This window comes from Crocodylus siamensis, chromosome 2, assembly GCF_052110815.1.
Source record: "Crocodylus siamensis isolate JL-2025a chromosome 2, ASM5211081v1, whole genome shotgun sequence".
In the NCBI taxonomy this organism is placed as follows: Eukaryota; Metazoa; Chordata; order Crocodylia; family Crocodylidae; genus Crocodylus; species Crocodylus siamensis.
Window position 1 is genome coordinate 23229953 of NC_143396.1, and position 26530 is coordinate 23256482.

Genomic DNA, 26530 nt, shown 5'->3' on the forward strand with positions numbered 1-26530 from the left:
ATTAATATCTCCATAGAGAAAAATTCTTATCACCTATCATTGCCTTTGGAAGAAAATAATACATAGGATTCTTATGGCTTGTGTCTTTCCACTACATTCACCTACCCAACTGTTACAGCACTTACTGAGCCCTTTCTGTCTGCCACACTGGTTAAACAACATTTAAGGAATGCTACAAAAAGACAAGGTAGAGATCTGTAATGAATGGGTGTGCCAGCTTTCCAGGGTATATTGCAAATAGGAGCTTGAAAAATTGATATCCCATGAGAGGATCATTGAATTTTACTTACCTCTGACTCAGAAGTCAAGGGGAACTTCTAAGCTAGTTCTATAATGAGAAACAAGAACTAAAAGTAATGTAAAAAAATCAGTGTACCAGTGTAACACATCCCATTGCACTCACAGTCCTCCCATCTACAGAAAAAAAAGAAAGAATAAACCACATATGATACATTGTTATATACTGTGTTACAGAAAAGTGCTTGGGTACTATAGTGATGAACATAATATAAAAGCCTAAATAAAAGAGAGCAGGGACCTGCCATGATACCGGGGAGGGCAGGACCCTGAGCTACCACCTCCCTATCAGCTATTCCTCTCCTGGAACAACAGCATTACTGGCAGAAGTAACCGGATGTCCCAGGCCCTAATGTAACGCAAGCTACAGACAAGCTATGACTATACTCTCTCTGGTTGTGCAAAGGAGTAATAATGCTGCACATATCTTTACTTTCCATAGCACTGGTGTTAAAGTAGCCATAATTTGGTTTTTGACTGATAAGCAGAAGGGTACAGGCTCAAATAAGGGTGAAAATTTAAGAAATACAAAATATATGTCACTGACAAGTCAGCAAAGACCCCACAATCGGAAAAGATAAGAATCAGAGTTTATATATGTATATATTTAGTGATAATTAGGGTGCATGGGTTAAGATCCTCAGTAATTTGTACAGAAAAGAGCAGGTTTATTTGTTTTTTGTTTTGTCCTCATCTTTGAGTTCTTCATCATTTATATTATATATGAAAAGTGTTGTATATTCTATTCTGGATGATGTCCTCTATCAAGTCTGACATATTTTGTGATGATGAGAAGGAATATAAAAAAATCAAGTCTTCTGTCTGGATACTGCTAAGGCTGAGAAGAGTGAGTCAGCATATCCATGTCCACCACAAGAGAAGAGTTCAACACTAAGTAACTGCATGAGCATGTTTAAATCAATGGCATTTAAATAACCTCTGAGACTGTTCTGGTTAAGCCTCAGAACAAAGCAGGCCTCAGCAGTGCTTTAATATGCTTTAGGTGTTGGACTTTGATAGATGTTTTTGGTTCACAATAACAATATGCATAAGCCAAGGTTATGTCCATGATAATGAGATGGAATCCATTTATTTTAGAGCTTGGCTTTAGCATAAATAGTAAATGGCAAAACCTGTCCAAAGCCTTTAATTTCTTTTCTTCTGCAGAGCTACAAATCATTGGTAACAAACAGTCAAACAAAGCAAAGTGCTACTGACATGGCAAAAACTGTTACATAAGGTTGAAGAGAATCACTAACTATATGTAAATTAAAACGTCCAGAAAAATATCAACATATCTAAGACGAGTTCAACACAGCTATATAGATTTTCGTAATCAAGAATCTGGCCATGAGCATGTCACCTTTATTTTATATCTACCAGTTTGCCAGGACTCGATGGAGAGGGGGGTTTTTCTACTCTGACCGGTTTTCCGTCTGATATTATACATGACCAAAGGCCACCTTCTCCTTGTTATGTCCAGTCTGTATTTCTGTAAGTCCACTGATTTTAGTGGGAATATTCCTGATATTCCTTGGTGTAAGATGGAAATAAGCTTGTACCTGTTGATATGTAGGTCTGCTAGGCATCTCTGGGTGTGTCTACACAAGATGCTTCGAGCAAAGTAGACTAAATCTGTGCAGTGGGCAAAGCCCATACGAATGCACGGTAGATTGAGTCTAATGTGCATTAATGTCACTAAAAAACACATTCATTTGCGCTAATGTGCAGTAGCACCAATTACTAGGGGTGTACTGATAAAATAATTGGGTGCACCAATTAGGGGTGCAGCCCACCTGTCTCAGGGCACTTAGGTGCCTGCTCCTAGAAGAGCAGAAACTACCTAGGGAGAGCCCAAAGAGCCAGACAGGAGCCCAGGTGCAGGTTGCCCTGGCAACCAGCTAATGAGGAAATTAGCCTGCACCTGGTCAGCTGGCCGGAAGGGGCAGGGCCCTGGCCTCATATAAACCCCAGGACGAAGACTAGGGAGTGGAGCTCTCTGCCGTTGGCCAAGGGGGAAGGAGCCCTCCTAGAGTGAGTGAAGGGAAGAGGCCTAAGTGCTGCTTCTAGTAACGTAAAGGGGCAGAGCACACCTTCTGCAGTTTGTGTTATGTTATAGCCCAGGGGCTTATGTTTGGTTGTTGTTTTATAACACTGCTGGTTTGGGTGAAGCTATTTGGGGAAGGCAGAGGCCTCATTGGGGGCCCACTGCAGCATGGGGACCCCAGCACCAGAGAGGGCATGGCATTTGGGGTGCACAGACCCTGGCACTGAGGGGCACAGCGACAAGGGCTGCGGAGAGAGCACTGAGGGCGCAGACAGGGCTGCAGAGAGTCCCGTGAGGACAAGGGGCCAAATTATAACAAGGCCTAGATGAGACAACACTAGTACTATCTGTGAGGCTTGGGGCATGGTAAAGGGATGGTTGGAGTCACGCATATAGCCTATAAGGCTGGGGACCCACAGGGTCCCAGGGAAATCCATCGGGACCGTGTCTGACCAGATGTGAAGGCAGCCTCCCTACATTACTTTTACATCAAGACGTGGTGGGTGAGAAAAGAAAGTGCCCATCAAGCCAAATTGGCATGGTCGAGGAGCCTTAAGAGATCACGGCCATCCTTAGGGACCCCACCCCGCGACACCACCCCATAGCTTCCCCTCCCAGCACCACCACTGCCACCCACCCCAACCACAGCCTGGGCCCAACCTCTCTGTCTTAGTGGGTTATGGAATAGAGAAAGATCAGATCCCAGACAATTTACTGATTCATTTGATGCGCCTGGCTGGGGGAGTTTGCTTGATTGCACTATTTCACAATGATTGCACGCTTAATTCATACAACACAATTTTATTTTAAAATTCCTTGCTACACATATAACACTGCTTAGCTTTAAGAAATCCTTCCCAAATAATGCTATAAGAATTAGTATTACAAAAACAACTACAATTACAAGTAAAGGTCATTTCTCATGGTATGCTTACAATCCTAGAATTCCAAGAAACCAAATCCCCCGATATACTTTCATTCTTGTTATGGTTTTAGGGTTGGTCTCAGCAGTGATAGGAACAAGCCTCAGGCACTCTGCGGCTTCAGCGTGAACAGGAGTTCTTGTTCACGGAGAGGGAGGTTCAGGCGATCAGTCTGATCCAGCCTATGCTTGCAATTCTTCCTTCGGTGTTCTGCAAGAGAGGTTACCTCCAGATTGGGACTGTAGATTACAGTTTATATACTGCATGAGTTGCCGTCTTCGGCCCCTCCTACCCAAACCTGTCACTACTCCCAAATTTGGGCTCGGATCTTACTTAAGATATTTCCGCTTCTTTCTGTTGGTCTTCTGCAACAGAATTTGTCCGCTGACTATTCAGTTTCTGGGAGATTTTCCAGACCACTTCAGTGACCTCTTTGAAAGCCCCTAGGTTTGGATCTCTCCGAATGTTTGCTTAAGGGGCGTTTTTAGGTTAACTTTGTTAAAGGCCTCTAGAGATAAAATTCAAGAACCAAGTCATTCAGCACATAGGCAAAAACAAGCAGCGAGCCTAGATAAGAAGATGAACTGTGCCTTTTTCCTAAACTGGCTAATGGGTATTTATTACAAGAATTCAAACTATTACATTCAATAGGACACTCCCCACCAGGAAGAGCCTGGCTTTGCCCTTGACCCCAGATCACAACAGCAGCCTGCCCTCACTCTGTGCCCAGATCTGGGGGGGTATATGCATCCCCCAGGGGTGTGTGCAGCAGTGGGAGCTGCCCCCCACACCTCCCAGCACTCGCAGCTCCATCCCATGCCCCACCCCAGCTGGGCAGTACTTGTCCCTGCACCTACCCCAGCCCCACACCCTTCCTCACCATGGGGGGCCTTGATCTCCCCCCCACACACACACACCCCTTCCCTCCCAACTGACTTACCAGCCGGACACTGCTCTCCAAGCTGCTGGGCTGGCCACATACATGCTGTGGCTGCACACATGCATGCACCAATTATTGGCTACATTAATCAGCCACTTCAGCCAAAAAAAGCCAGTTGCTGATAATGTTAACTTTCCTTTTATCGGTGCTGATACAATACAAATGTATTGGTGCATCTCTACCAATTATGGTGCATTAAGTTAGTACCTGTTATCACAGGCAGTAAACTTAATGCATCATAATTATGATTCATTAATTAACATATAGATACACCCTCTATAGCACACCGAGGAGGTATATTTTAATCTTAGGTATATTTTAATTTAATTTAATATATAAATAAAGTTCTAAAAGGGAGCAAAGAAAATAGCAAAGTTGCTTCTGTTTCCAAATAAGTATATATACAAATTTTTATACATATATACAAAGTTGTTCTAAATCAAAACAAAAATGAAAGCTGTGAACTTTCCATTATAATGTAAAAACTAATAGAAGCCACCTTTTGTTCTGGGGGGTCTCCCAGCAAATGTTGTATAAATCTTTTTGCTAAAGAATAAGTATATTAGCAATTGATGATTTAGCTTCTTGAGCTAAAGGGACACTGAACTAGGACACACAGGAATTAGTGCCAGAGAACATTCTTTCATTGAAGAAACCAAGTTTGAACAAACAAGCACAAAAGTGTTCTTTAAAACAGAGAGTTCAAGAAGCTCTTCCAAAACATTTAGCTTTGGAAGGTCTCAATTACAGCAGTGCTCGGCAAGATACACTATGGCTAAGAGCTTCTGTGTTTCTATTATAGGCTTAACCTTAGAAAACTATAAAAATGTGGTAGAAGAGTCACAGGTTGTAATTCAAGTTTTGAAGTGGGCATTAGAAACAGAGGGGTATTTATTTGTCTATTACTTCTTTGTCTTCACATTTTTTAAACATCTGCTTCTACAGCAAAACAGTAAGGTCAAGATTCCATTTAATGTATTAGGCATTTAGAGGCTAGGGACAGAAATTAAACATAAACAGGTATAAGCTATGGGAAACCAGTTCAAATCTATAATACAACAGAAGTTCAGTGCACATAAACTGCCTCAAAATGACCAAAATCAGCTTAATATACACCTGGATGGGTATAGTATCAGACATAACTGATTTAGGTTAAATTGGTTTATTAAACTTCTGTCCCAGATCCCTTCCAGATTCAAGTTAACTCACAGTCCCCCAGCATCCCAGGATGCTTTGCAACTCCTCAACCCCTCCCACCCCCACTTGCAGGGTGAGTGTGATAGCCTTGTCCCAAACTATCTGTTCCAGCCAAGCAAAGAGGCATGCTCTAGCAACCCTCTCCTTCCCGCCCGCCCCCCCCCCCCGGCTTCTGGTCTGGGCTACTACAGGCATTTCCAGAAACAAAAGTGAATGTCTATTCTCTAACTTACCTGTTCTATCTATGCATCTTAGACTAACCTGCAAAGATTGGGTCACTTCAGCCTTAGTCTTTTTGACTGTCTGTACTTAGTCAAAAGGACTTAGGTGCCTAAGCACAATTCTATCTGATCCCGTTCATCCATCCCTGAAAATCCATATTGAATTTACTCTTTTAATATTCCATGATTTGACTCTTAATATTAAGTCAGAAAAAGAACAGAGAGGAAAAGGACCCTCCCACCTTGTGTATTAATAGTTTTCAAGGCTTCAAGCAGTATGAAATAAAAATTGCACTTAGGCATCTACATCCTTGTACCTCATAATGGGTGGAATAGAATCTGGCCCTAAACTTTATGGAAGTGCTTGACCTTCACCAGTGTCACCACTGATTCAAATAAAAGGTTCAGATGTTCAAGTCTGGGTGCCTCACAACCATCAGAAGAGCTGAGTTTTCTTAATAACACTTAAACTAATGCTCAACACTTGTGAAAGTTAAGCCACTTTGATTTGGGTGCCAAAGATCTATAGATCCAAGACTATTGAAAAGGTAGGATGTTGAAGTCATGTATCTCATTACTGACTTTGTTTAGACTCCCTGAAGTCATATAATCTACAATGGAGCTCCACGGCGTTGAGACCTATGTCTGAATAGTATGGACTCAAATGGTCTCTCTGGACCCTAATTTCATAGATGTTTGGGTCAGAAGAGACCTTTGCAGATCATCTCATCCAACCCCCTGCCCTGGGGTTAGATGACCCTGGCCAAGTGATTGTCCAGTCTCCTCTTAAAGACCCCCCAAGGTAGGGGAGAGCACTACCATGCTTGGAAGCCCATTCCAGATTCTGGCAACCCTTACTCTAAAGAAGTCCTTCTTGCTGTCTAACCTCAATCTGCTCTCCATCAGTTTGTGGCCATTGTTCCTAGTTACTCCAAGGGGTGCCCTGCTTAACAGAGCATCTCCTATTCCTTGCTGCTACCCCCTTTCCTCACCAATGAATTTACAAATGGCCACAAGATCACCTCTCAGCCTTCTCTTGCACAGGCTGAAGAGATCCAGGGCCCTCAATCTCTCCTCCTAGGGCTTTGCCTGCAGGTCCCTAACCATATGAGTGGCCCTCTCAGGGTTGTCGACATCCCTCTTGAAGTGTGGCACCCAAAACTGGATGCAGTACTCCAACTGTGGCCTGACCCATTCTGCATGAAGGGGAAGTATCACCTCCCTGGACCTGTTTGTCATGCACCTGCTAATGTATGATAACGTGCAGTTGGCTTTACTGATCACTTCATCACATTGACAACTCATGTTCATCTTGGTTGTCAGCAATGACTCTGAGATCCCTTTCCACTGCTGTGCTGCTGAGCAGGTCCTCTCCCAGCCTTAAGCACACTGGTGATTCCTTCAACCTAGGTGTAGCACCTTGCAATTGTCCTTGTTGAACTGCATCCTATTCTGTTCTGCCTACTTTTCCAACCTGTCCAAATCTGCCTGGATTCATTCCCTACCCTCTAGTGTGTTAACTTTACCCCATAATTTGGTATCATATGAGAATTCGGACAGAGTGCTTTCTACATCCTAATCCAAGTCACTGCTGAAGACGTTAAACACCACAGGTCCAAAGACCAAGCCCTGTGGGACTCCACTGCCTTCATCTTTCCAGGTTGATACCAACCCATCCACCACCACTCTCTGGGTGTGACCCCTAAGCCAAGTTGCCACCCACCTGACCGTGTAATCATCTACATCACAGCCACTCAGTTTATCTGTGAGAATCAGATGAGATACTATATTGAAGGCTTTCTTAAAATACAAGTAAATGACATCTACCTCAGTTCTTGCATCTAAGTATTTTGTGACCTGGTCATAAAAAGAAACAAGGATAGTCAGGCAGGATCTACCTGCTACGATTCCATGCTGGTTGCCCTTCAGCATTGTTTTTCCCACTGGACTCCCACAGATGTGACCCTTAATAATTTTTTCAAAGGTTTTCCTGGGATAGAGGTGAGACTAACCAGTCTACAGTTACCCAGATCCTCCTTCCTCCCCTTCTTGAAAATAGGGACCACATTGGACCTTTTCCAGTCCTCTGGGACCTTACTTGAATACCACGAGTGCTCAAACAACCGTGCCAGTGGCTCTGCTATCACACTGGCCAATTCCTTCAGCACCCTTGGATGAAGATCATCTGAGCCTGCTGACTTAAACACATCCAGCCCCTCCACGTGTCCCTTCACTAAGTTGGTGCTAACAGTTGGTGGGCTGGTTTCCTTTTTGTGACTATGTATGATCAAATTGTTTTCAAGGACCAGATGGATTGGTTTTTTACAAAAAATGCCAATTTGTGAAAACTAAAACTTTTTCAGAAGCATTGGTTTTTCAGGATGAGCATGAAATAAAATTCAAATATATCCAATATTCACTCCTGGATTATAGTCTCATACCTCTAAATTTCCTGAGCTTATTTCTAGTCCTGGTCGTAGTGTTTCATTCATCATTTTATTATGAAGATTAAAAATTACTGACTAGAAATTTTAGCTAAGGAAAAAAACACTACAATGGAGCTGTTTGTCTGTTGCAGGCAGCAAAGTTTCAGAAATACAAGTTTGACACATATTGGTAGTACTGAACTGATATTGTAGCCAGGAGAGACCTGAAGAAGGGTAATGTGATACTTAAAAGCATGTCTCAGTTTATCCCAACCATGCAGTTGTACCAATAAAATATATCACCCACATTTTATATTGGACATTTCTTCTAGTGTTAAAATTATACCATTTTTATATATACCTGCACTTTGGATCTGTAGAGTTGAAATGAAATATTCTGGAGAGCAGAAGTAGTAAAAGTCCCATGAATAAGGAGAGCTTAAGATACACCCGTGTTACTCCAGTTTCATTCTAATATGAATTTAACTACAGAGTTTTGCAGTAGTGCAAAGGATTTAGGAGTTGGTATCTCATGTGTATCAGTGTTGTGTGCAATTGGATTCTTGTCTCTCTGAAACTAAAGGACAAAAGTGGCCAGAAAACTGAAGGAGAGGAGAAGATACCGAGGTTCTAATAGGAATAAGAAATACCACGTAGTGGCAAGATAATATCAGCAAAGGTTCTTTACCAGACTGTTCTCCAGCAAAGTGATAGACTCAGAAAATAATCTACTGGGCTGTGGGTGACTGTAACCACTGTAAAACCTTTTCTCTTTCTGATGCCATAATGTTGATCATTAAGGACTGGATCAAGAGGTTTTCTGCTGCAATTTTTAAGCAGCGTAGCATAGTTTAGAAGGAGCCTGGTGGAGGATTTTTTTCTCTGATATCATAATTTTCCTCCACTGCTGGGGTGAAATAATTACTGAAAAAAAAACTTTAAAGGAGGACATGTCTCTTCCCCATCTCCCCACCCTTCCTTTCCACTGGCTCACCTTTCCTGTCTGTCCTAGTCAGATGGTAGAACCAAGGTACTGCCCATTGTCTACCTGCCAACAGGGGGAGTGGTGCAGACTAGATATGCAGATCTAGCTATATACCCCAGTGATCGTTTTTATTACCATCCACATGGCAACACAGAGAAAAATAGAAGTGGTTTACGCCCTTGAGCAGTGGTATAAGGATGGCCCACAATCTGACTCTAAGTTACTGTGTGCTTTACTCCCCCTCCTCCAGTCAAGTGCACAAAAGTAGCATCCAGCCATCCAACCTAAAAAAGTAGGTTAAAATTCTGTTGTGAGTGGATTTTAAACTTAGAGCATTTGAATCACTTTGATCATTTCAAAAGTTACTTTAAACAAGGCTGGCACCATACCCATGTTCCTGTGGGGATGGGGGTTGGATTTTAATGTTCTTTTTAGAATCCTGAAACAGGATCACAATCAAAATGCTAAAAAAACAAAAAAAGGACAGTGAAGAGAAACTACTTTAACCCTTCAACATATTTTTTCTTTTAGCAGCAAGAAGATCTGAAGGGGAGAATGGAAGTTTAGATCAAGATAAGAAGGTAACAGTCAGATGATGCAAAAAACCCCAACATAGTCTGTTAGCGTTTTTCTATTGTTTTAAAATGTTTTAATGAATTTATCATTATTGATCATGCTGGACATTTTATAGTGCCAAATATGCATTCAGTCCTAGACAGAATTTTTAGAAACGCATCGCCCCTCTATTGTTCTGACAAAATATAAGAATTACAGCAACCAGTCCACTCATTTACTCAGTCTTCTAGGTCCAGTGGATGTTCTGGTTTTATTTAACATACTTTTTGTTAAATAAAATGTTTTGATGAATAATGGGAATCATTAAAAAAAGAAGAAAGAAAAAGACCATGATCTGAAATAGAGAGAGCATTCAATTAACAATTTCAATTAATAGGACACCTAGCTCCAACACACTGGGTGCATCTACATGTGCAATTAATGTGACTGAATAAATTCCAGCACAGTTCATACCAGATGTATTGCTTCTAGGAGTTGCAGTACTATCCTATGGCAGAGTTTACTCCATCCTAATAGCACCACACAAGTAGATGGTGGTATTTTACTGCAGAGTAAATTACTCAACTCCACAGCAAACATCTCGTGTAGATGCACCCACAGTGATATTAAAAATTTCTAGTAGCTAGAAATTTGGGGGTATTGTTTAGGGAATTGTTTTATCACTTACCATTTTATGATAATAATTTATCTCCTTTATAGTTTCATAGTTTCTAGGGTCGGAAGGGGCCTGAGCAGATCATCTAGTCCGACCCCCTGCCATGGCAGGAAAGACTACTGGGGTCAAACGACCCCAGCAAGGTGTTCATCTAACCTCCTTTTAAACACCCCCAGGGTAGGAGCCTGCACCACTTCTCTTGGAAGCTGGTTCCAGACCCTAGCCGCCCTGACCGTGAAGTAGCGCCTCCTGATATCTAGCCTAAACCTACCCTCTGCCAGCTTGTGACCGTTATTCCTGGTCACTCCTTGTAGTGCTTGGGGGAACAGTGCCAATCCCCCAATGCCTGCTGATCCCCCCTGACTAGTTTATAACAGGCCACAAGATCCCCCCTCAGCCTTCTCTTTTGGAGGCTGAACAGGTTCAGGCCCCGTAGCCTCTCCTCGTAGGGCCTGCCCTGCTTCCCCTGATCATGCGAGTGGCCCTCCTCTGGACCCTCTCCATGCTGTCCACATCCCTCCTAAAGTGCAGCGCCCAGAACTGGATGCAGTACTCCAGCTGCGGCCTAACCAGTGCCTGGACCTGCTCGAGATGCATCTGTGGATGCATGACAAGGTGCAGTTGGCCTTCCTGACTGCCTCCCCACGCTGCCGGCCCATGTTCATCCTGGAGTCAATGCTGACCCCCAGATCCTTTTCCGCCTCCGTGCTGACAAGAGGGGAGTTCCCCAACCTGTAGGTATGGTGCCGGTTGTTCCTCCCGAGGTGCATCACCTTGCACTTGTCTGTGTTGAACCCCATCCTATTCTCGTCCACCCACCCTTGTAACCTGTCTAGGTCTGATTGTATGTAGCCTGTTGCATCCTTCCAGTGTGCCCACATCCCCCCCACATCTTAGTGTCATCAGCAAATTTGAACAGGGTGCTTTTTACCCCCTCGTCCAAATAACTGATGAAGATGTTGAACAGTGCGGGCCCGAGGACCTAGCCCTGCAGAACCCCACTGCCCACGTCCTTTCAGGTTGAGAAGGACCCATCCACTACCACCCTCTGGGTGCAGCCCTCCAGCCAGTTGGCGACCCAGTTGACTGTGTGGGTGTCTACACCACAACCCCCCAGTTTCTTAATGAGAACGGGGTGAGAGACAGTGTCAAAAGCCTTCCGGAAGTCCAGGAAGACTATATCCACTGCTACTCCTGCATCTAATGATTTGGTGATCTGATCGTAAAATGCCACCAGGTCGGTCTCACAGGACCTGCCACTGATGAACCCATGTTGGTTGCCCCTAAGCATGCAGTCCCCTGCTGGCCCCTCCTGGATGTGTGCCAGCATAATTTTCTCGAACAGCTTGCCTAGGATTGAGGTAAGACTAACCAGACTATAGTTTCCTGGGTCCTCCTTCCCCCCTTTTTTGAAGATGGGAACCACGTTGGCTCTCTTCCAGTCCTCCGGTACCTTACCAGAGCACCACGAGTGCTCGTAAAGCCGTGCCAGGGGACTTGCAATGACCTCGGCCAATTCCTTTAGAACTCTAGGGTGGAGATCATCTGGACTGGCTGACTTGAATACATCCAGCCCCTCCAGAAGCTCCCTTACTAAATCCTCACTAACCCGTGGCCCAGGTGTGCCTTCCCCAGGGCCCGAGGGGGGCCCAGCAGGGAGGTGGCTGTTCTGGTCCCTTAGGAAGATGGAGGCAAAGAAATCGTTAAACTTGTTAGCTTTGCCGTCTGGTGTGACAACCAAGTTTCCCAACGGGTCCGGCAAGGGCCCCACATTACCCGGGACCTTCTTTTTACCCCCTATGTATTTAAAAAAGGGCTTCTTATTGTCCTTAATCTGGGAAGTTAGTCCCAGTTCCATCTCTGCCTTGGCCTTCCTAACTACCCCCCTACATCCCTGAGCAAGTACAGAATAGTCCTCGCTGGTGATGACCCCTTCTTTCCATTGGGTGTAAGCCTCCTTTTTAGCAAGGAGACATTCCCAGATGCTTTTGGTGAGCCATGGAGGCTTGTGTGCTCTCTTGTTCCTTTTGATCCTCGTTGGGATTACTTTCCTTTGGGCTTGGAGGATCGTCTCCTTAAGAAGCAACCACTCTCCTTGGACCTGGCTCCCCTCCCCTCAGGGACCTCAGCACTTCTCCAACTATCCTCCTTAGCTCATTGAAGTCTGCCCTTCTAACATCTAGGGCCGCTGTCTTACTGCATGCCTTTGCCACCTTGCGCTGGATGGTGAATTCCAGCACGCGATGATCGCTGTCGCCCAGGTGGCTGAGCACCCGCAGCCCCCTCACCAGGTCATCACCCATGGCCAGCACTAGGTCCATGATTATGATTTATCTTGTTTATATTCTGAGCGGCCCTGAGACTTTTTTGGGAGAGTGGCATATGAATCTAATTGATAAACTTCATAGACATCAGGGCTGGAAGGGACCTCGGGAGAACATCAAGTCCAGCCCCCTGCCCAAAGGGCAGGAAGTCAGCTGGGGTCATAGGATCCCAGCAAGATAAGCATCCAATTTACTCTTGAAGGTGTTCAATGTAGGTGCTTGAACCACCTCCACTAGCAGACTGTTCCAGACCTTGGTGGCTCGGACAGTAAAGAAATTCTTCCTTATGTCCAGCCTGAAACGGTCTTGCGGGAGTTTGTGACCGTTCGACCTCATCATCCCTTGGGGCGCTCTGGTGAACAAACATTCCCCCAGATCCTGGTGGTCACCCCTGATAAACTTATAGGTGGCCATCAGATCACCCCTGAGCCTACGCTTTTCCAGGCTAAAGAGTCCCATGTCTCTCAGCCTATCATCGTAAGATCTGTTTTCCTGACCTCTGATCATGCGCGTGGCTCTCCTCTGGACTCTCTCAAGCTTCTCCACATCCTTTTCGAATTGTGGAGCCCAAAACTGGACGCAGTACTCCAGCTGTGGCCTCACCAAGGCCAAGTTCAAGGGAAGAATGATGTCCCAGGATTTGCTCGAGAAGCATCTATGGATGCAAGCCAGCGTTTTCGTCGCTTTATTAGCCGCAACATCGCATTGCAGGCTCATGTTCATCTTGTGGTCAATGATGACCCCCAAGTCTCTTTCTTCTGTAGTGCTATCCAACGTAGCACTGCCGAGCCTATAAGGAAGCTGCAGGTTTTTCCTCCCAAGGTGGAGAACCTTGCATTTTTTGGTGTTAAACACCATGAGGTTCTCGTCTGCCCATTTGCTGAGCTTGTCCAGGTCAGCCTGGATCACCCGCCTATCTTCTGGCGTGGATGCTTTGCCCCAAAGTTTGGTGTCATCGGCAAACTTGGCCAGTCCACTCCTAACTCCAATGTCCACATCATTAAATGAAGATGTTGAACAGTATGGGTCCAAGGACAGAGCCTTGAGGGACCCCACTGGTCACAGGGCACCGCGATGAGTGACTGCCATCAATTAAAATCCTCTGGGTTCAACCACAGAGCCAATTTCCCAGCCAGTGGATTGTGGTGGAGCCAAGGCCACAACTGGGCAGTTTGGCCAAGAGGTGATCATGGGATACCAGATCAAAAGCTTTTTTGAAGTCAAGATATATGACATCAATCTCTTCTCCCTTGTCCAGGTGATAGGTCACCTGGTCATAGAAGGAAACGAGATTGGTCAAACAAGACCTACCCGCAACAAACCCATGTTGGCTATCCCTTAGGATATTAGCCTGGGCCAGTCCATCAAGGATGGCCTCCTTAATAAACTTTTCTAAGATCTTCCCCAGGATAGAAGTCAGGCTAATGGGCCTGTAGTGAGCCGGATCCACTCTCCTCCCTTTCTTGAAGATCGGCACCACATTGCCCTTCTTCCAGTCTTCGGGCACTACACCAGAGCGCCAGGAGTTTTCAAAGATCCGTGCCAGGGGCTGGGCTATGACGCTCGCCAGCTCCTTGAGTACCCTGGGGTGCAGATTGTCAGGGCCGGCTGACTTGAAGGTATCCAGCTTCTCAAGATGTTCCTTCACGATGTCAGCATTTATGGAGGGTAGGGGATCCCCATCACCCGGATCTCCCTGTCCCATAGTAGGCATGGGCGTCCCATGGGACCAATGAAAGACTGACGCAAAGTACCTATTTAATAGGTTGGCTTTTTCCTGGGCGTCAGTTGTCAGTTGCCCCATCTGGTTTAGCAGGGGTCCAACGTTGCCCTTGCTTTTCGTCATATCTGAAAAAGGACTTTTTGTTGTCCTTGATGCTTGAAGCTAGTTGAAGTTCAGTTGCAGCCTTGGCTTTCCTGGTTTGCTCCCTGCAGGACCACACCAGTGCAGAATAATCCTCCTTGGAGGTGAATCCCGTCCTCCATCCTTTGTAGGCTTTCCTTTTTAGCCGCAGGAGGTCCGCTAGGTCCCTAGAGAGCCAGGAGGGCTGCTGTGCCTTCTTGCTGCCTTTCCTCCGTGTTGGAATAGATTTAGCTTGTGCACTGAGGATCGCTTCCTTGAGAAGCAACCACTCTTCTTGAACTCCCATCTCCCTGAGGTCACGGTCCCTGAGGGCCTGACCGACAAGCCTCTTGAGCTTGTCAAAGTCGGCTTTTCTGAAGTCAAGGACTTCTGTGTTGCTGACTGACTGACTTGCCAGCTTTATGGCATATGGTGAAGGTGATCAGCTCATGGTCGCTGTCACCCAGCTTCCCATCGATCACTAGGTCGCCAATTAGGTCCTCCTGCGTAGCCAGTACCAGGTCGAGCAGCGCTTTGCCTCTCCTTGGCCCATAGACTTCTTGAGTCAGGTAGAGGTCATTCACGCACGAGAGAAAGCTTTGTGACTGCTCGGATTTAGCTGAGTGATCTTCCCAGGAGATGTCCGGGTAATTGAAGTCACCCATGACAACCAAGGCCCTGGAGCAAGCAGCCTCAGTCAGTTCCCGGGCGAACTCCTGGTCAAGCTCGGGACTTTGAGTGGGAGGTCTGTAGTAGACTCCCACCGTTGTGTCCCCTGTGCCGTATTCTCCACGAATTTTTACCCAGAGGGTCTCTAGCTGTCCATGCCGGTCGCCAACATCAGCTTGCAGGGACATGTAGCTTTCCTTCACACAAAGAGCTACACCCCCGCCCCTTTTGTCAACACGATCCCTCCTGTACAGGGTATAGCCCTCTATCCCCGTGGTCCAGTCATGGGTGGAGTCCCACCAGGTCTCCGTTATCCCAATGACGTCATAATTCTTTGCACTGAGCAGGAGGACGAGCTCGTCCTGCTTGTTGCCCAGGCTCCTGGCATTAGTGTACAGGCAGGCAAGTGTGCTCCTGGGGGCTCTTGCCTTGCCCACAGATTGTGCCAGGGCTGGGGCAGGGGTGGGCTCCCTTAAGTGCCTTGGTCTGCTGGCTTTGCAAGGGCCGCTTAGCGGGCCAGCAGTGGCAGTAGTCCCCCCATCCCCCAGCGGGCTTAGTTTAAAGCCTGGTGGAGCAGGCTAGCAGAGTTTACCATGATGAATGCAATCTGTGTCTTTCATTCTTGTGGCTGGGTGAATGATTGATACTGAATATCCCTCTACGTAAAAATGTATCAGAAAAAATTCCCATGTTGGTGAATTTGTAGAAATGAATACACATGTTAATACTGATCTTTGTTCTCTTCAGCTAAAGACCAGTTGGTTGATTCTGAAAGGAGAAATGGATGCCAGAACTAATTCACCAGATTCAGATACTCGGTCACTATCTCATGCTCCTGGAACTGACAGAGAACAGTTCCAGCAAACACAAGAAAATGCAACCACTGTATATTCCCGTAAGTATTTATCTTCTGTGACTAATAACTTGACTAACTAGCCACATATTGTCATTCTTTGAATTGGGCCTTAACCGTCTGCTCAAAAGTTCCTTCTTTAAAAAAAATAGAAATTCCTGGTTAATCTTTGTTATAGAAAGCTGATTTCTAGACGGTTCACTCTGAATGAGGCAAGGAAGGACATACTCATCAAAACTAAAAGAAGCCTAAAAATTATTCTTGGTCCATAAGTCTGGAAGAGGTTGACAACTTTAAAAGAAACTACCTATGAACAGCAACTGCCCTAAGAGAAATCCTCCTGCAACACCAGGCTAGAGAGACACAGGTCACTTAGGGTAAAGGGTTTGGAGAAACAGTTTTCCAAAAAAAAAAAAATGCATTCAGGTAAGGTATATGTGGCAGTGAAAATAATATGCCAGTCATGTGGGTATTTTAGTAATGTGATAGCTAGCTCCATCAGCTCATATTATGGAAATTATGGCTTTGCTGTACCAGGAAGGGGAAAAACAGATGCAGCAAAATTTGTTGCTAGGGTGTAAAGATGAAAGAAAAAAAAATAGTTTTAGATCTGAAAATTTCACTGAACAAAACCGAGAGGATTTTCTCTCTCACATGCCATTGAATGTTTCACAGAAAGGAAATGCTTCACAAAATACCCTGTGCTTGCAAAGTTAATTCCTAATGCTGCAAGCTCATAACATCCAGACACAACTAATAGTAATGTATACATAAGCTGTGCAGGCTCCTAGTTGTGTGTGGCATGTGACATGAGATGGATGATTATTCTGTACAAGCAAAATACTGTATCATAGGTTTCTTCATGTAATTGTCAATGGTCCTGTTGTTGTACTGCCAGTCACTTGTTTTTCTTCGATTTTCTAATCACACATAAAATGTGGAACCATAAAGATCAGAGATAAAAAAAAAAGCGTCCCTGGTTTAGAATGTCACCCATCTGTCAATGAAAAATTTCTCTTTGGGTGACATTATCAGTGTCTTGTCGAGTGTCCTAAGTGAGGGCTTCTACAATGTACTTTAGGATTTAGCAACTAAAAAGCCATGACATGTAGGACTTTTCCCCCCTTGCTATTCAGCTTATTTTTTCCTCTCTTATTAATGTTATCCAGTTGCTCCTATGCCTATTTTTTTTCCTGCCAACCTAAAATCATTTCTTTCCTTCAGTATAGCTTCCACTTTTTACAACTACCTGAAGGGTGCTTCCAAAGGGGATGGGGCTAGACTGTTCTCAGTGGTGACAGATGACAGAACAAGGAGCAAAGGTCTCAAGTTGCAGCAAGGGAAGTTTAGGTTAGATACTAGGAAAAGCTCTCTCTCTTTTAGGGGGCAGTAAAGCACTGGTTTCCCAGAGAGGTTGTGGAATCTCCATCCTTGGAGGTTTTTAAGACCCAACTAGGCAAAGCCTTGGCTGGGTAATCTAGTTGGCGATGGTCCTGCTTTGAACAGGGGGTTGATCTAGATGACTTCCTGACTATCCCTTCCAACCTTAATTTTCTATGATACTTTCTATGATATGTTAAGGTTCTATGATTAGTCGCTGCTTAGCTAATCCTACCTTCTTGAATAGGAGGCAGGCAGAACATTAGCCCTGCCCCTCAATCCGATTAGTTGCTCAGTGTGGCTGGTGTGCCAGTGGAAATAACGTATGCTAGGCATAGATTTGGCACAGGTTATTTCCCTCACACAGCAAGAGGGAACTGAGGCTCTTGAGAGACACTCTCTGAGATAGAAAAGACTCTCTGCTTTCTTCAGATCTGCTTCTGGGCAAAGGCAACAGTGCACTCCTCCTTACAGGGCTTGAGGTAAGCCACAATTGAAGCCTTGAGTAGCTAGGCATCATAGGGTACATCCAGATGAGTGTGCACATGCAGTATGCGGCGCCACAGACCCGTCTGTAGTGCCATACATCGCACATGCAGGTATTCCCCACACTGTTAATTTGCACCACAGGGGCATTTTTTGATACCAGGAGATCCTGGTGTTAAAAAAGCCCACAGCACAAAAAATGGGGCAAACAGATTGTGCCAGGGCTGGCGCAGGGGCAGTCTCCCTTAAGTGCCTTGGTCCGCTGGCTTTGCAAGGGTCGTTCTGCAGGCCAGCAGTGACAGTAGTCCCCCCATCCCCCAGCGGGCTTAGTTTAAAGCCCGGTGGAGCAGGTCAGCCAGCCTGGCTGTTGTTTTAAGCCATCCCTTGTATTGGTGTTTTGTTTAAAATTGATTCATTCTCCAAAGCTGTATTAATCCTTTCTTGTGAATTCTTAATAGACATCGTGTGGTTACAGTAACTTGGGCATACATAGGCGTATTATGTTAAGTACGTAGCCGCATGCATAATGTGTCAAGCTCATGTACTCAATCACTGTACATCTATCCATTGTGTATTTCAACTTTTCTTCTAAGGGCAGTTACACTTCTGTTTTGAAAGATCAATGTTAATTACAAAAGCTTATCCACTCAAAACACAGTATCAATAAATGGTTCAATATAAATTGTTTGATTATTTATTTAAATACACTTCCATTCATTTAAAATAGCAGGCCTAAAGGAAAGCAAGTTACTAGTTCTTTAAGAAAAGACTTGCTGTATTGTGATAGTGCCCTTCATACTGGGCTCTGTCATTATGCTAAAGAAGATCTATAAATGATTGGCTGAATGATTAGTTTAGGGTCATTTCCCACCCAGATTACCCTTACTCTTAAAAAGAGGCAAGGATTTTTTGGATGTAATAGCTTTTATTGGTTAGAATAAAAGTTGGAATAAAGTTCGACAAGCTTTCTAATGCAACATTTTCTTCATCAAGCCCTGATAAAGACCTGATGAAGATTGCATTAAGTTATCATGAAGACCTGATGAAGAATGCCTTGGATTTGAAAGCTTGTGTAACTATTCCAACCACATAATTGGTCCAATGAAAGATATTGCCCCCAAAATCCTTGCCTCTTCCATAATTCATGGATCATGATGGCTACAGTGTGGAAAGCTGGGGGTGTGGGGAGGAAGAATTACAGCAACACCCAGCACAGGGCCTAGCACAGGACCAGAGTCTTGTTGTGGTAGGCACAAGGGCTGTGCGAAACACCATTGTTTTGTTTTGACGTCCATTTCACTGTTTCAAAGGGACAGTGTTTTGTTTCATCATTTCGTTTCATTTTGAAGTACTGTCTTGTTTTATTTCATCGAAACTGTTTTGCTGTTTCGATGTTTTGCCTATAGACTATAATGGGGAATCATGAAAATGGCTAAAACTTTGTTATTTCTTGCCTGATTCAGATAAAAATTGTAGCTATGGTGTCCCCTTCTGAGGGCATGAAGTCTGCCAAGTTTCAAGGGGATAGGTGTAGAGGTTTCTCAGGAACTGCACTTCAAACTGTTCAAAGCAAAACTTGTGACAAGTGCCAGCAGCAGCAGCCTGCTGTCATCCGGCACACAGATCTGGGGGCTTGCACCCCCGGGAGGGCTGTGGGGCTGTGCTGGACTCCTCCCAGTGGTGTGGGCCCCTGGATCTGTGTGCCAGATGACAGGAGGCTGCTGCTGCGAGCTGGAACCGGCAGTGGGAACAACCCACACCCAGCGCCATGGAAGACTGATGCTGCCGCTGGCCCCAGGCAGCAGCAGCAGCCTCCTGTCATCCAGCACCCAGATCTAGGGGCCTGCACCCCCCGGAGGGCTGCGGAGCTGTGCCAGACTCCTCCTAGGGATGCAGATCCCCGGATCTGCAGCTTCCTTTCATCTGGCCCGGTGGTGGGAGGCAGGGGAAAGCCAGGGCTGTGCTCCGCGCGTTTCCACAGCCCCATGGAGGTCAGCCCAGCAGTGGGAGGCTGAGCGCAGCCCTAGCTCTGCCCACCTCCCGCCACCAGGCTAAGCTCCATGAGGCTGGAGGAGCTGATCAGGGTGCAGCCCTGGCTCTGCCTGCCTCCCACCACTGGGCTCCGCTTCATGGGGCTGTGGAGCCACTTGGAGCGCAGCCCTGGCTCTCTGCTGCCTCCCGCCACCAGGCTGCTTCAAAACTCAAAATATTTTGAAACTTTCAGAAGAAATGAGGGCACTCAAAACAATTTCAAAGCGGTTTCAAGGCTTTTTGTTTCATTTTGATTTCACTACTTTGAGATTGAAAAGGTCAAAACAACTTTGAAACGAAACACTCAGCAAAATTCGGCAGACTCTAAAAGTCAGTCTGGAATAGTCATAGCCTACAGGCACAGACCGAAGTCAAGGTGTACAGAATTGCTGTTATCTCCTCCCTAGTGTACAGTGCTGACTCATGGGTCTTATATTGCCACCATGTACACCTCCCTGAGCACTTTCATCAGTGCTGCCTCTGCACCATTCTCAAGATCCACTGGCAGGATTATGTCACCAATGTGGAAGTGCTACAAAGAGCCAAAGCCACCAGCATCGAAGCGATTCTCCTGCAGACTCAGCTGCGGTGGGCAGGCCACATGGTCTGGATGGATGACAACTGCCTACCAAAGGCTGTGCTGTAAGGGGAACTTTTCTGCCTGTGATATTTACCACAAACTGTGGGAAACATTGGCTACAGATCATGATGCCTGGTGGCTCCAAATCAAAAAGGCAGCAGCCTTCTTTGAATGTCAATGCAGACCCAGCATTGTGGAGAAGAGGAGTAGGAGGAAAGATACGCCCTCATCTAGCAGCAATCAGCCATACACCTGCAACTGTTGCAGCAGGATTTGCCTCTCTGCAGTCGGACCAGCGGGCCTGCAGCCGGTGTGGGCAGTTACCTTCCTAACATCTTTGTCTGTGAAGAACCGCCAAGAAGAAGGTAGCAGTCCTCATGTGTGAAGGGCTGCCATAAAGAAGGGAGAACACCTTCTCTGTCTTGCTTCAGAGAGTGGGATGCAGACCAATGGCTTGAAATTACTACAAAGTATGTTTAAATTAGATATCAGGAAAGACTTCTTCACTGGTAAAGCAGTGAGGCAGTGGATTAGAGTGCCTAGGGAAATTGTGAGATCTCCAACATTGGAGGTTTTCAAGGAGAGGTCAGAGAAGCATCGGTTAGGGTTTATCGAGGCATAACTATGCCTCTATCCTTCTATGGGTATTTCCCATGCTTCTGGATTTTGATGGTTGCCAAATGGGGTAAGGAAAAAAACGTTCCCCACCTGTTGCTACACATGTCAGTTAGGGGTGGGGGCTTACCTTCCTCAAAAGAATTGGGTAAGGGCTGCAGCCAAAGCAGGGGGTTTCACTCAGGTGTGCCAGTGCTCCTGCTTGGACTAAAACCCAGCAATTCCTGGCTAAAGAGTCTTGCCCCTCTGCTCAGGATCAGACCAATCACCACACTTGGAGTCAGGAAGGAATTTAACCCCAGGGTCAGACTGGTATGGACTGTGGGGGTTTTGTCTCTCTCTGTAGTATGGGATGTTACCCTCTTCCTTGGAACTCTTGAGTGTATTTTGACAACCCTTGCAGCAGCAGGACACTTACCCATCTTACCCATCGCAGGCTGGTTGTGTGACATTGTCAGTTGTGTAGTTTTAGCAATAGGATAGACTAGGATTTGTACAGGATGTTTTGGGTATGCATGATGCTGCTTCAGGCTGGGGGTGGTTCTAAATGACCTCCAAAAGTCCATGCAGCCCTACATTTCTGATTTCCCTCTCTATAAAACTTCTGGATTTTCCCCTTTATAAATCCTTTTTAGAATTTTGACAAAATGTAGATTCACTTTTACACTTGTAACTTCTAAGTATATGCTGTTTCTCATTGCCATCATTCATAATTTGAAGCACAAAGGGCCAGGTCTACAAAGGTACTTACACCCCCAAAGTCGCTTATCAGCATGGATCCTGATTTATAATATTTTCTAATTATACATGTGCTGAAAAACAAGTTTGGAATGGTCCAGATACGATGTTGGAACAGCAGGAGCAGTAGCAATTAAGAATGTAGTTGATATATTTATAGCATCTGCCTTGGTAAAGATGCAATGTCACAAATCCATCAGTTACATAAAGAAATTTACTACAATATATTACAAAAGTGTTTAGTCAGCATTGAATTATGTGATGTGTGTAGCCATCCCAAGTAAATTAGCTAACTAATTCTAGATTGCTGTCCTTAAAAGAAACAAGCAGAAATTAGATACAAAGTGGGCACGTCTACATGAGATGCTGACTGTGCAGTAGCTTAATAATACTGCTCAATAGCACATCACAGCACCAACAGTGCTAATATGCTATTGTGCAGTATTATTAGGCTGCAGTGTATTAGCATCACTTAAAAGGCATTTGCCAGCACTACTGAGCAGTAACTCTAGTTACTGTGTGTTTACTTAGTGCTCGATCGTACAAGTACTAAATAAATGCTCAGTAACCACTACGCGGTATTGTCTTGTATAGATGTTCCCAGTATATCTAACCCCTGAGAAGTTTAGAGGAATAAAGACCTTGGTGAAATACCCTCCATTAAAATAAAGGGAAGTGTTCCTGTTGGCTTTAGTTCTGCCAGTATTTCTCCCTGGAATTTTTCCAAATGGCCACAAGATGTCGCCTGTATCTCACTTCTCTGCTTTTTATACACAAAATTCATCAAGTTAATTCTAAAATAAATGATTATTCCTCATTAACACTTCAGTATAAAATCTCCTATTATATGTTAAAGTGAGTTTAATTTGGTTTAAAACCATTCTCAAAGCATGTCCTTCTGCTGCCATAATACCTTCTCAGTGGCCAGATGATGCTGGGGGTTTAACACCTAAATCCAGCCAGTGACAGAAGTAGGATCAGAGGAAAGCAGGGTAGAAAGGACCTCACGAGGTCATCTAGTACAACCCCCTGCTCAAGGCAGGAGCCTTCCTGAGTAAACCATCATATCCAGGTGTCTGTCTCACCAGCCCTTGAAAGTTTCCAAGGATGGAGATTCCACAGTCATAGAGATAAGCACATCTCCATCTGCTCTGTAGTTGCCTTTCAGGTATTTCACAACCATGATCTAATTCCTCATCAGTCTTCTCTCCTCCAAACTAAATAACCTTAGCACTTTCAGCCTTTCTTCGTAAGTCTTGCTTCCCAGGTCTCTAGTCATATTTATTGCTTTGTGTTGTACTCTGTCCAAACTGTCCATATCCTTCTTGAAGTGCAAGGCCCAAAACTGGACACAGTACTCCAGGTAAGACCTCACCAGTTCTGAATAGAGTGGAAGAATCACTTTCCTTGATTTTCAGAAGACACTCCTGTTGTGACAACCCAGTATGCTGTTGGCTGTCTTGGCAAGAAGAGCTCACTGTTGGCTCACATTCAGCTTATGATCTACTGTAACTCCTAGCTCCTTTTCTGCAGTAGTGAGGCAGTCACTTGCTAGTCTGTATTTGTGCATGCAGTTATTTTGTCCCGAGTGCAGGACCTTTCACTTGTCCTTGTTGAAGTGTATCTGATTGATCGTGGACCATTTCTCCAGTTTAACCAGCTTATTCTGGATCCAAACCCTAACCTCTGGAGTATCTACAACTCCACCCAACTTGGTATTGTTTACAGGTTTGCTCAGCATGCACTCAACTCTATGATCTGAATCATTAAAGAAGATGTTAAACAATACCCAGCCCAGGACAGACCCCTGGGGAACTTCACTTAATACCTCCTCCCAAATAACCAATAAGCCATTAAAGCCTACTCATTAAGCACAATGATCCAACCAGTTATGTTTCCATCTTACAGTACTTTCATCTAGTCTGTATTTCCTTACCTTGTTATGATACAACGTTATTGGATTCCGGGGCAAAAACCTTGCTAAAGTCAAGGTATATCACAGCCACTGCTCTCCCCTCATCTGCAGAGCCTGTCACCTTATCATAGAAGGAAATCAGGTTGGTCAGGCATGACTTCCTGTTGGTGAATCTAGGCAGGATGTTCCTGATTACCTTGTTCTCCTCTAGTGCTTAACAATGGATTCCTTGAGGAGCAGCTCCATGATCCTTCCAGGTATCCTTCCTACCCCACAATTGTCGCTACTTTGTTCTTTTTATAGTTACAGTTAGGTACAAGTATTATGGGATATACCTAGCTATTTAAGTCATATACTCTCCATCATTGCTCCATGTAACAGAGAGGGCTAGGACCAAGGAATCTGTTTCCCAGCAATGGTCCAAATTAATCTGACAGCAACAGCACAGGACTCAGTTGCACACCCAGTGCATGGGGCAGCAGTGACTTCCAGTTGCCACTGTGATCACAACTGGGATCACTTGGCTGTTGGTGCCAGATGCTTTTTATTGCCCCCCTCCGACTCTCGGGGTACTATGAGGGCACCTGGTGCCAGTGCACCTCTGGCACTGTCCTTTCTACGTTTGAGAGGAAGAAGCAGAGAGCATAAGTTCATTTTAGAGATGTTCTACACAACAAATCCCTTATCCCAGATTGGGACCCTGTAGCAGGTCACCCTCCCCAGCGCCATGTTCCCTGGTAATCTACACTTTACGTGGGGTGCCCTTGGAGCCTTCTTTGGAGTTCTTATGTCCCACCCTATACTCTCATGCCATGTCTTGATGGAAAATTATTATGAAGATGTTCTTGCGAGCGGGAGACTGCCTATTGTATTGTGTATGGTAGGGCCTTTCACTTACGGGGGCCTGACTCCTGTTTTTTTCTCTAGCTAGGCTTCCCCATCTAAACTCACTAAACAGGGTTTGACTCAGAGGCTCTAGCCTGTTCCAGTGTTTTGAGGCTCGTGGCCCCCTTTCCTGCTCCAATCTGGAGCCCAGCCCTGCTGGCCTAGAGGCCTGGGTGCTGGCCCTACAGCCAGGGGGCTGCAAGTTCAAACCCAGGGATGACCTCAAACTTGCCCCTCTCAGTTCAAAAAAACAAAATTGTATCCCAGGTGCACCAGACTTCCCTGGTACTGGAATCTGTGCCCTCACTGGTGCCTGGGGTCTGTGTACCCCCTGTCAAAAGCTGCCAAAATGGGGCCTCTTCCTTCCCCTAATAGCCTCACCTGAACTGCTGGTGATTATTCAATAAAGAGGAAAAAATAATAACTGTCACCAACCAATATGAAAGCAGCAGGTCAGCTTACATTTGCAAGGCTTGTGCCTCAGCTGTCTTCTGTTGGCTACAGTCCTTGCCATCTCCCCATGGCTTCCCTAGTTCCCACCTTTGGACAGCTCACCCAGGTCCTCTGTGGAGCTCTCAGAGGCAGGCCTTCCTGTTCTGCCCAGGGTTTTTATAGTCTTGCCCCTTTCGGTCAGCTGTCCAGCTGGCCAGGCTCAGCATTTAACCCCTTCCTTACCAGCATGCCGTGCCCATAAAGTTCTGGCCTTAAAGGGGTGGACCTGCTTTCTGGTGACAGGGCTAGGGTTCCCTGTTACAGACCTGCAAGTGCTGTTGCAAAGCAAATAATAAGCAATAATAAATTATATCCATATTTCTTTAAGAAGAGAGTATTCCATATTGGATCAGAGAGGCAATCTATATAGTTCATTCTCCTGTCTCAAACAGTAAATCAGTGTCATATTCCTCAGAAGGAGGTGAAAGAATTCCTGGTTTTGACAATTCATAGAATATCTTGCTCATAATCTTTTTTCTAGACAACTCAGTTAATGAGGATATTACGTAAGGATTTACTTCCCCATCTAATAGAACCATTGGCTTCCTCATTATTCATTGAAATGCCTATACCTTTTTGACATCCTCCAAAGCTTTTGGCCCCAGTGAAATGTTGTGGCAATGAGTTCCAAAGGGAGTTCACACACTTTTTTCTCTCATCATTTTTAGCTGCCTCAGTTTCATTGATGTTCTGGCAGTCTCATACCAGAGTGATGCTCGGTTACAGTTTTTCTGTGCATCATTCATTTTTTCCTCTACCTTTATCATGACCTTTCTTAATTATCTTTTCTCTAAACATATAGGACCAGGTTATCTAGTGTAAATTGACAAAAGTCCATTGAAAAGATGGATTTCAGATTTCTGCTTCCTACAAGTCTGGCCCATTATTTAGATTGATGCTATAAGAATTGGAAACGAGTGTTTAAGGTGTTTGCAGCATCTGTAATAATGCTAGAAAACCTGAACAGCAGACAAAGATAATTTCATCTAATACCTTGTCACAAGGACATGAAAAAGTAAAGGATCCATGATTGAAATGCAGCTATTTGAGGAAGAAATGAGGTAACTATGTACTAGCTCATAGCAATGGTAAGATGAGAAATGAAAAATGCCTTTTCCATTTGACAATGGAGGGAAATTTGATAACACAGCATGGAGTTCTCCCTGTCTTTATGAAGACTGTCCTGAACACAGTTAGACAGAACCTCTGAAGTGATGGCACATTTAATACCATGCTTGGGCAGTGATTCAGCAGCTAAAGAGAAAGATTACCACTGCCTGAATCCTCTGGTGTTGCACTTAGAAACCAAATTTTTAACCTAGTGCTTTATGGATTGACATAAGACTCAGTTAATGAATAGCAGAAAGGCTTGCTTTAATAACTACCAACAAGTTACAAAACTAAATGACAGAAAAAGACTCTTTCCCAATATAAAATGAGCTGTTAATCCTT

At 44.9% G+C, this 26530-nt stretch overlaps 1 protein-coding gene across 12 annotated transcripts in view; it reads left to right on the forward strand.

Moving 5' to 3' along the window:
- The window catches only part of ABLIM2 (actin binding LIM protein family member 2), a 270175-nt gene that overhangs the window by 207699 nt on the left and 35946 nt on the right, over positions 1–26530 (forward strand). For 10 of the 12 annotated variants that reach the window (XM_090035514.1, XM_090035518.1, XM_090035523.1 and 7 more), the window contains 2 exons: positions 9568–9617; positions 15851–15998. In XM_090035514.1, the coding sequence (XP_089891640.1) occupies positions 9568–9617; positions 15851–15998 (198 nt within the window). The remainder of the gene's footprint in view (positions 1–9567; positions 9618–15850; positions 15999–26530) is intronic. The other 2 variants (XM_090035516.1, XM_090035524.1) reach the window with 1 other exon arrangement.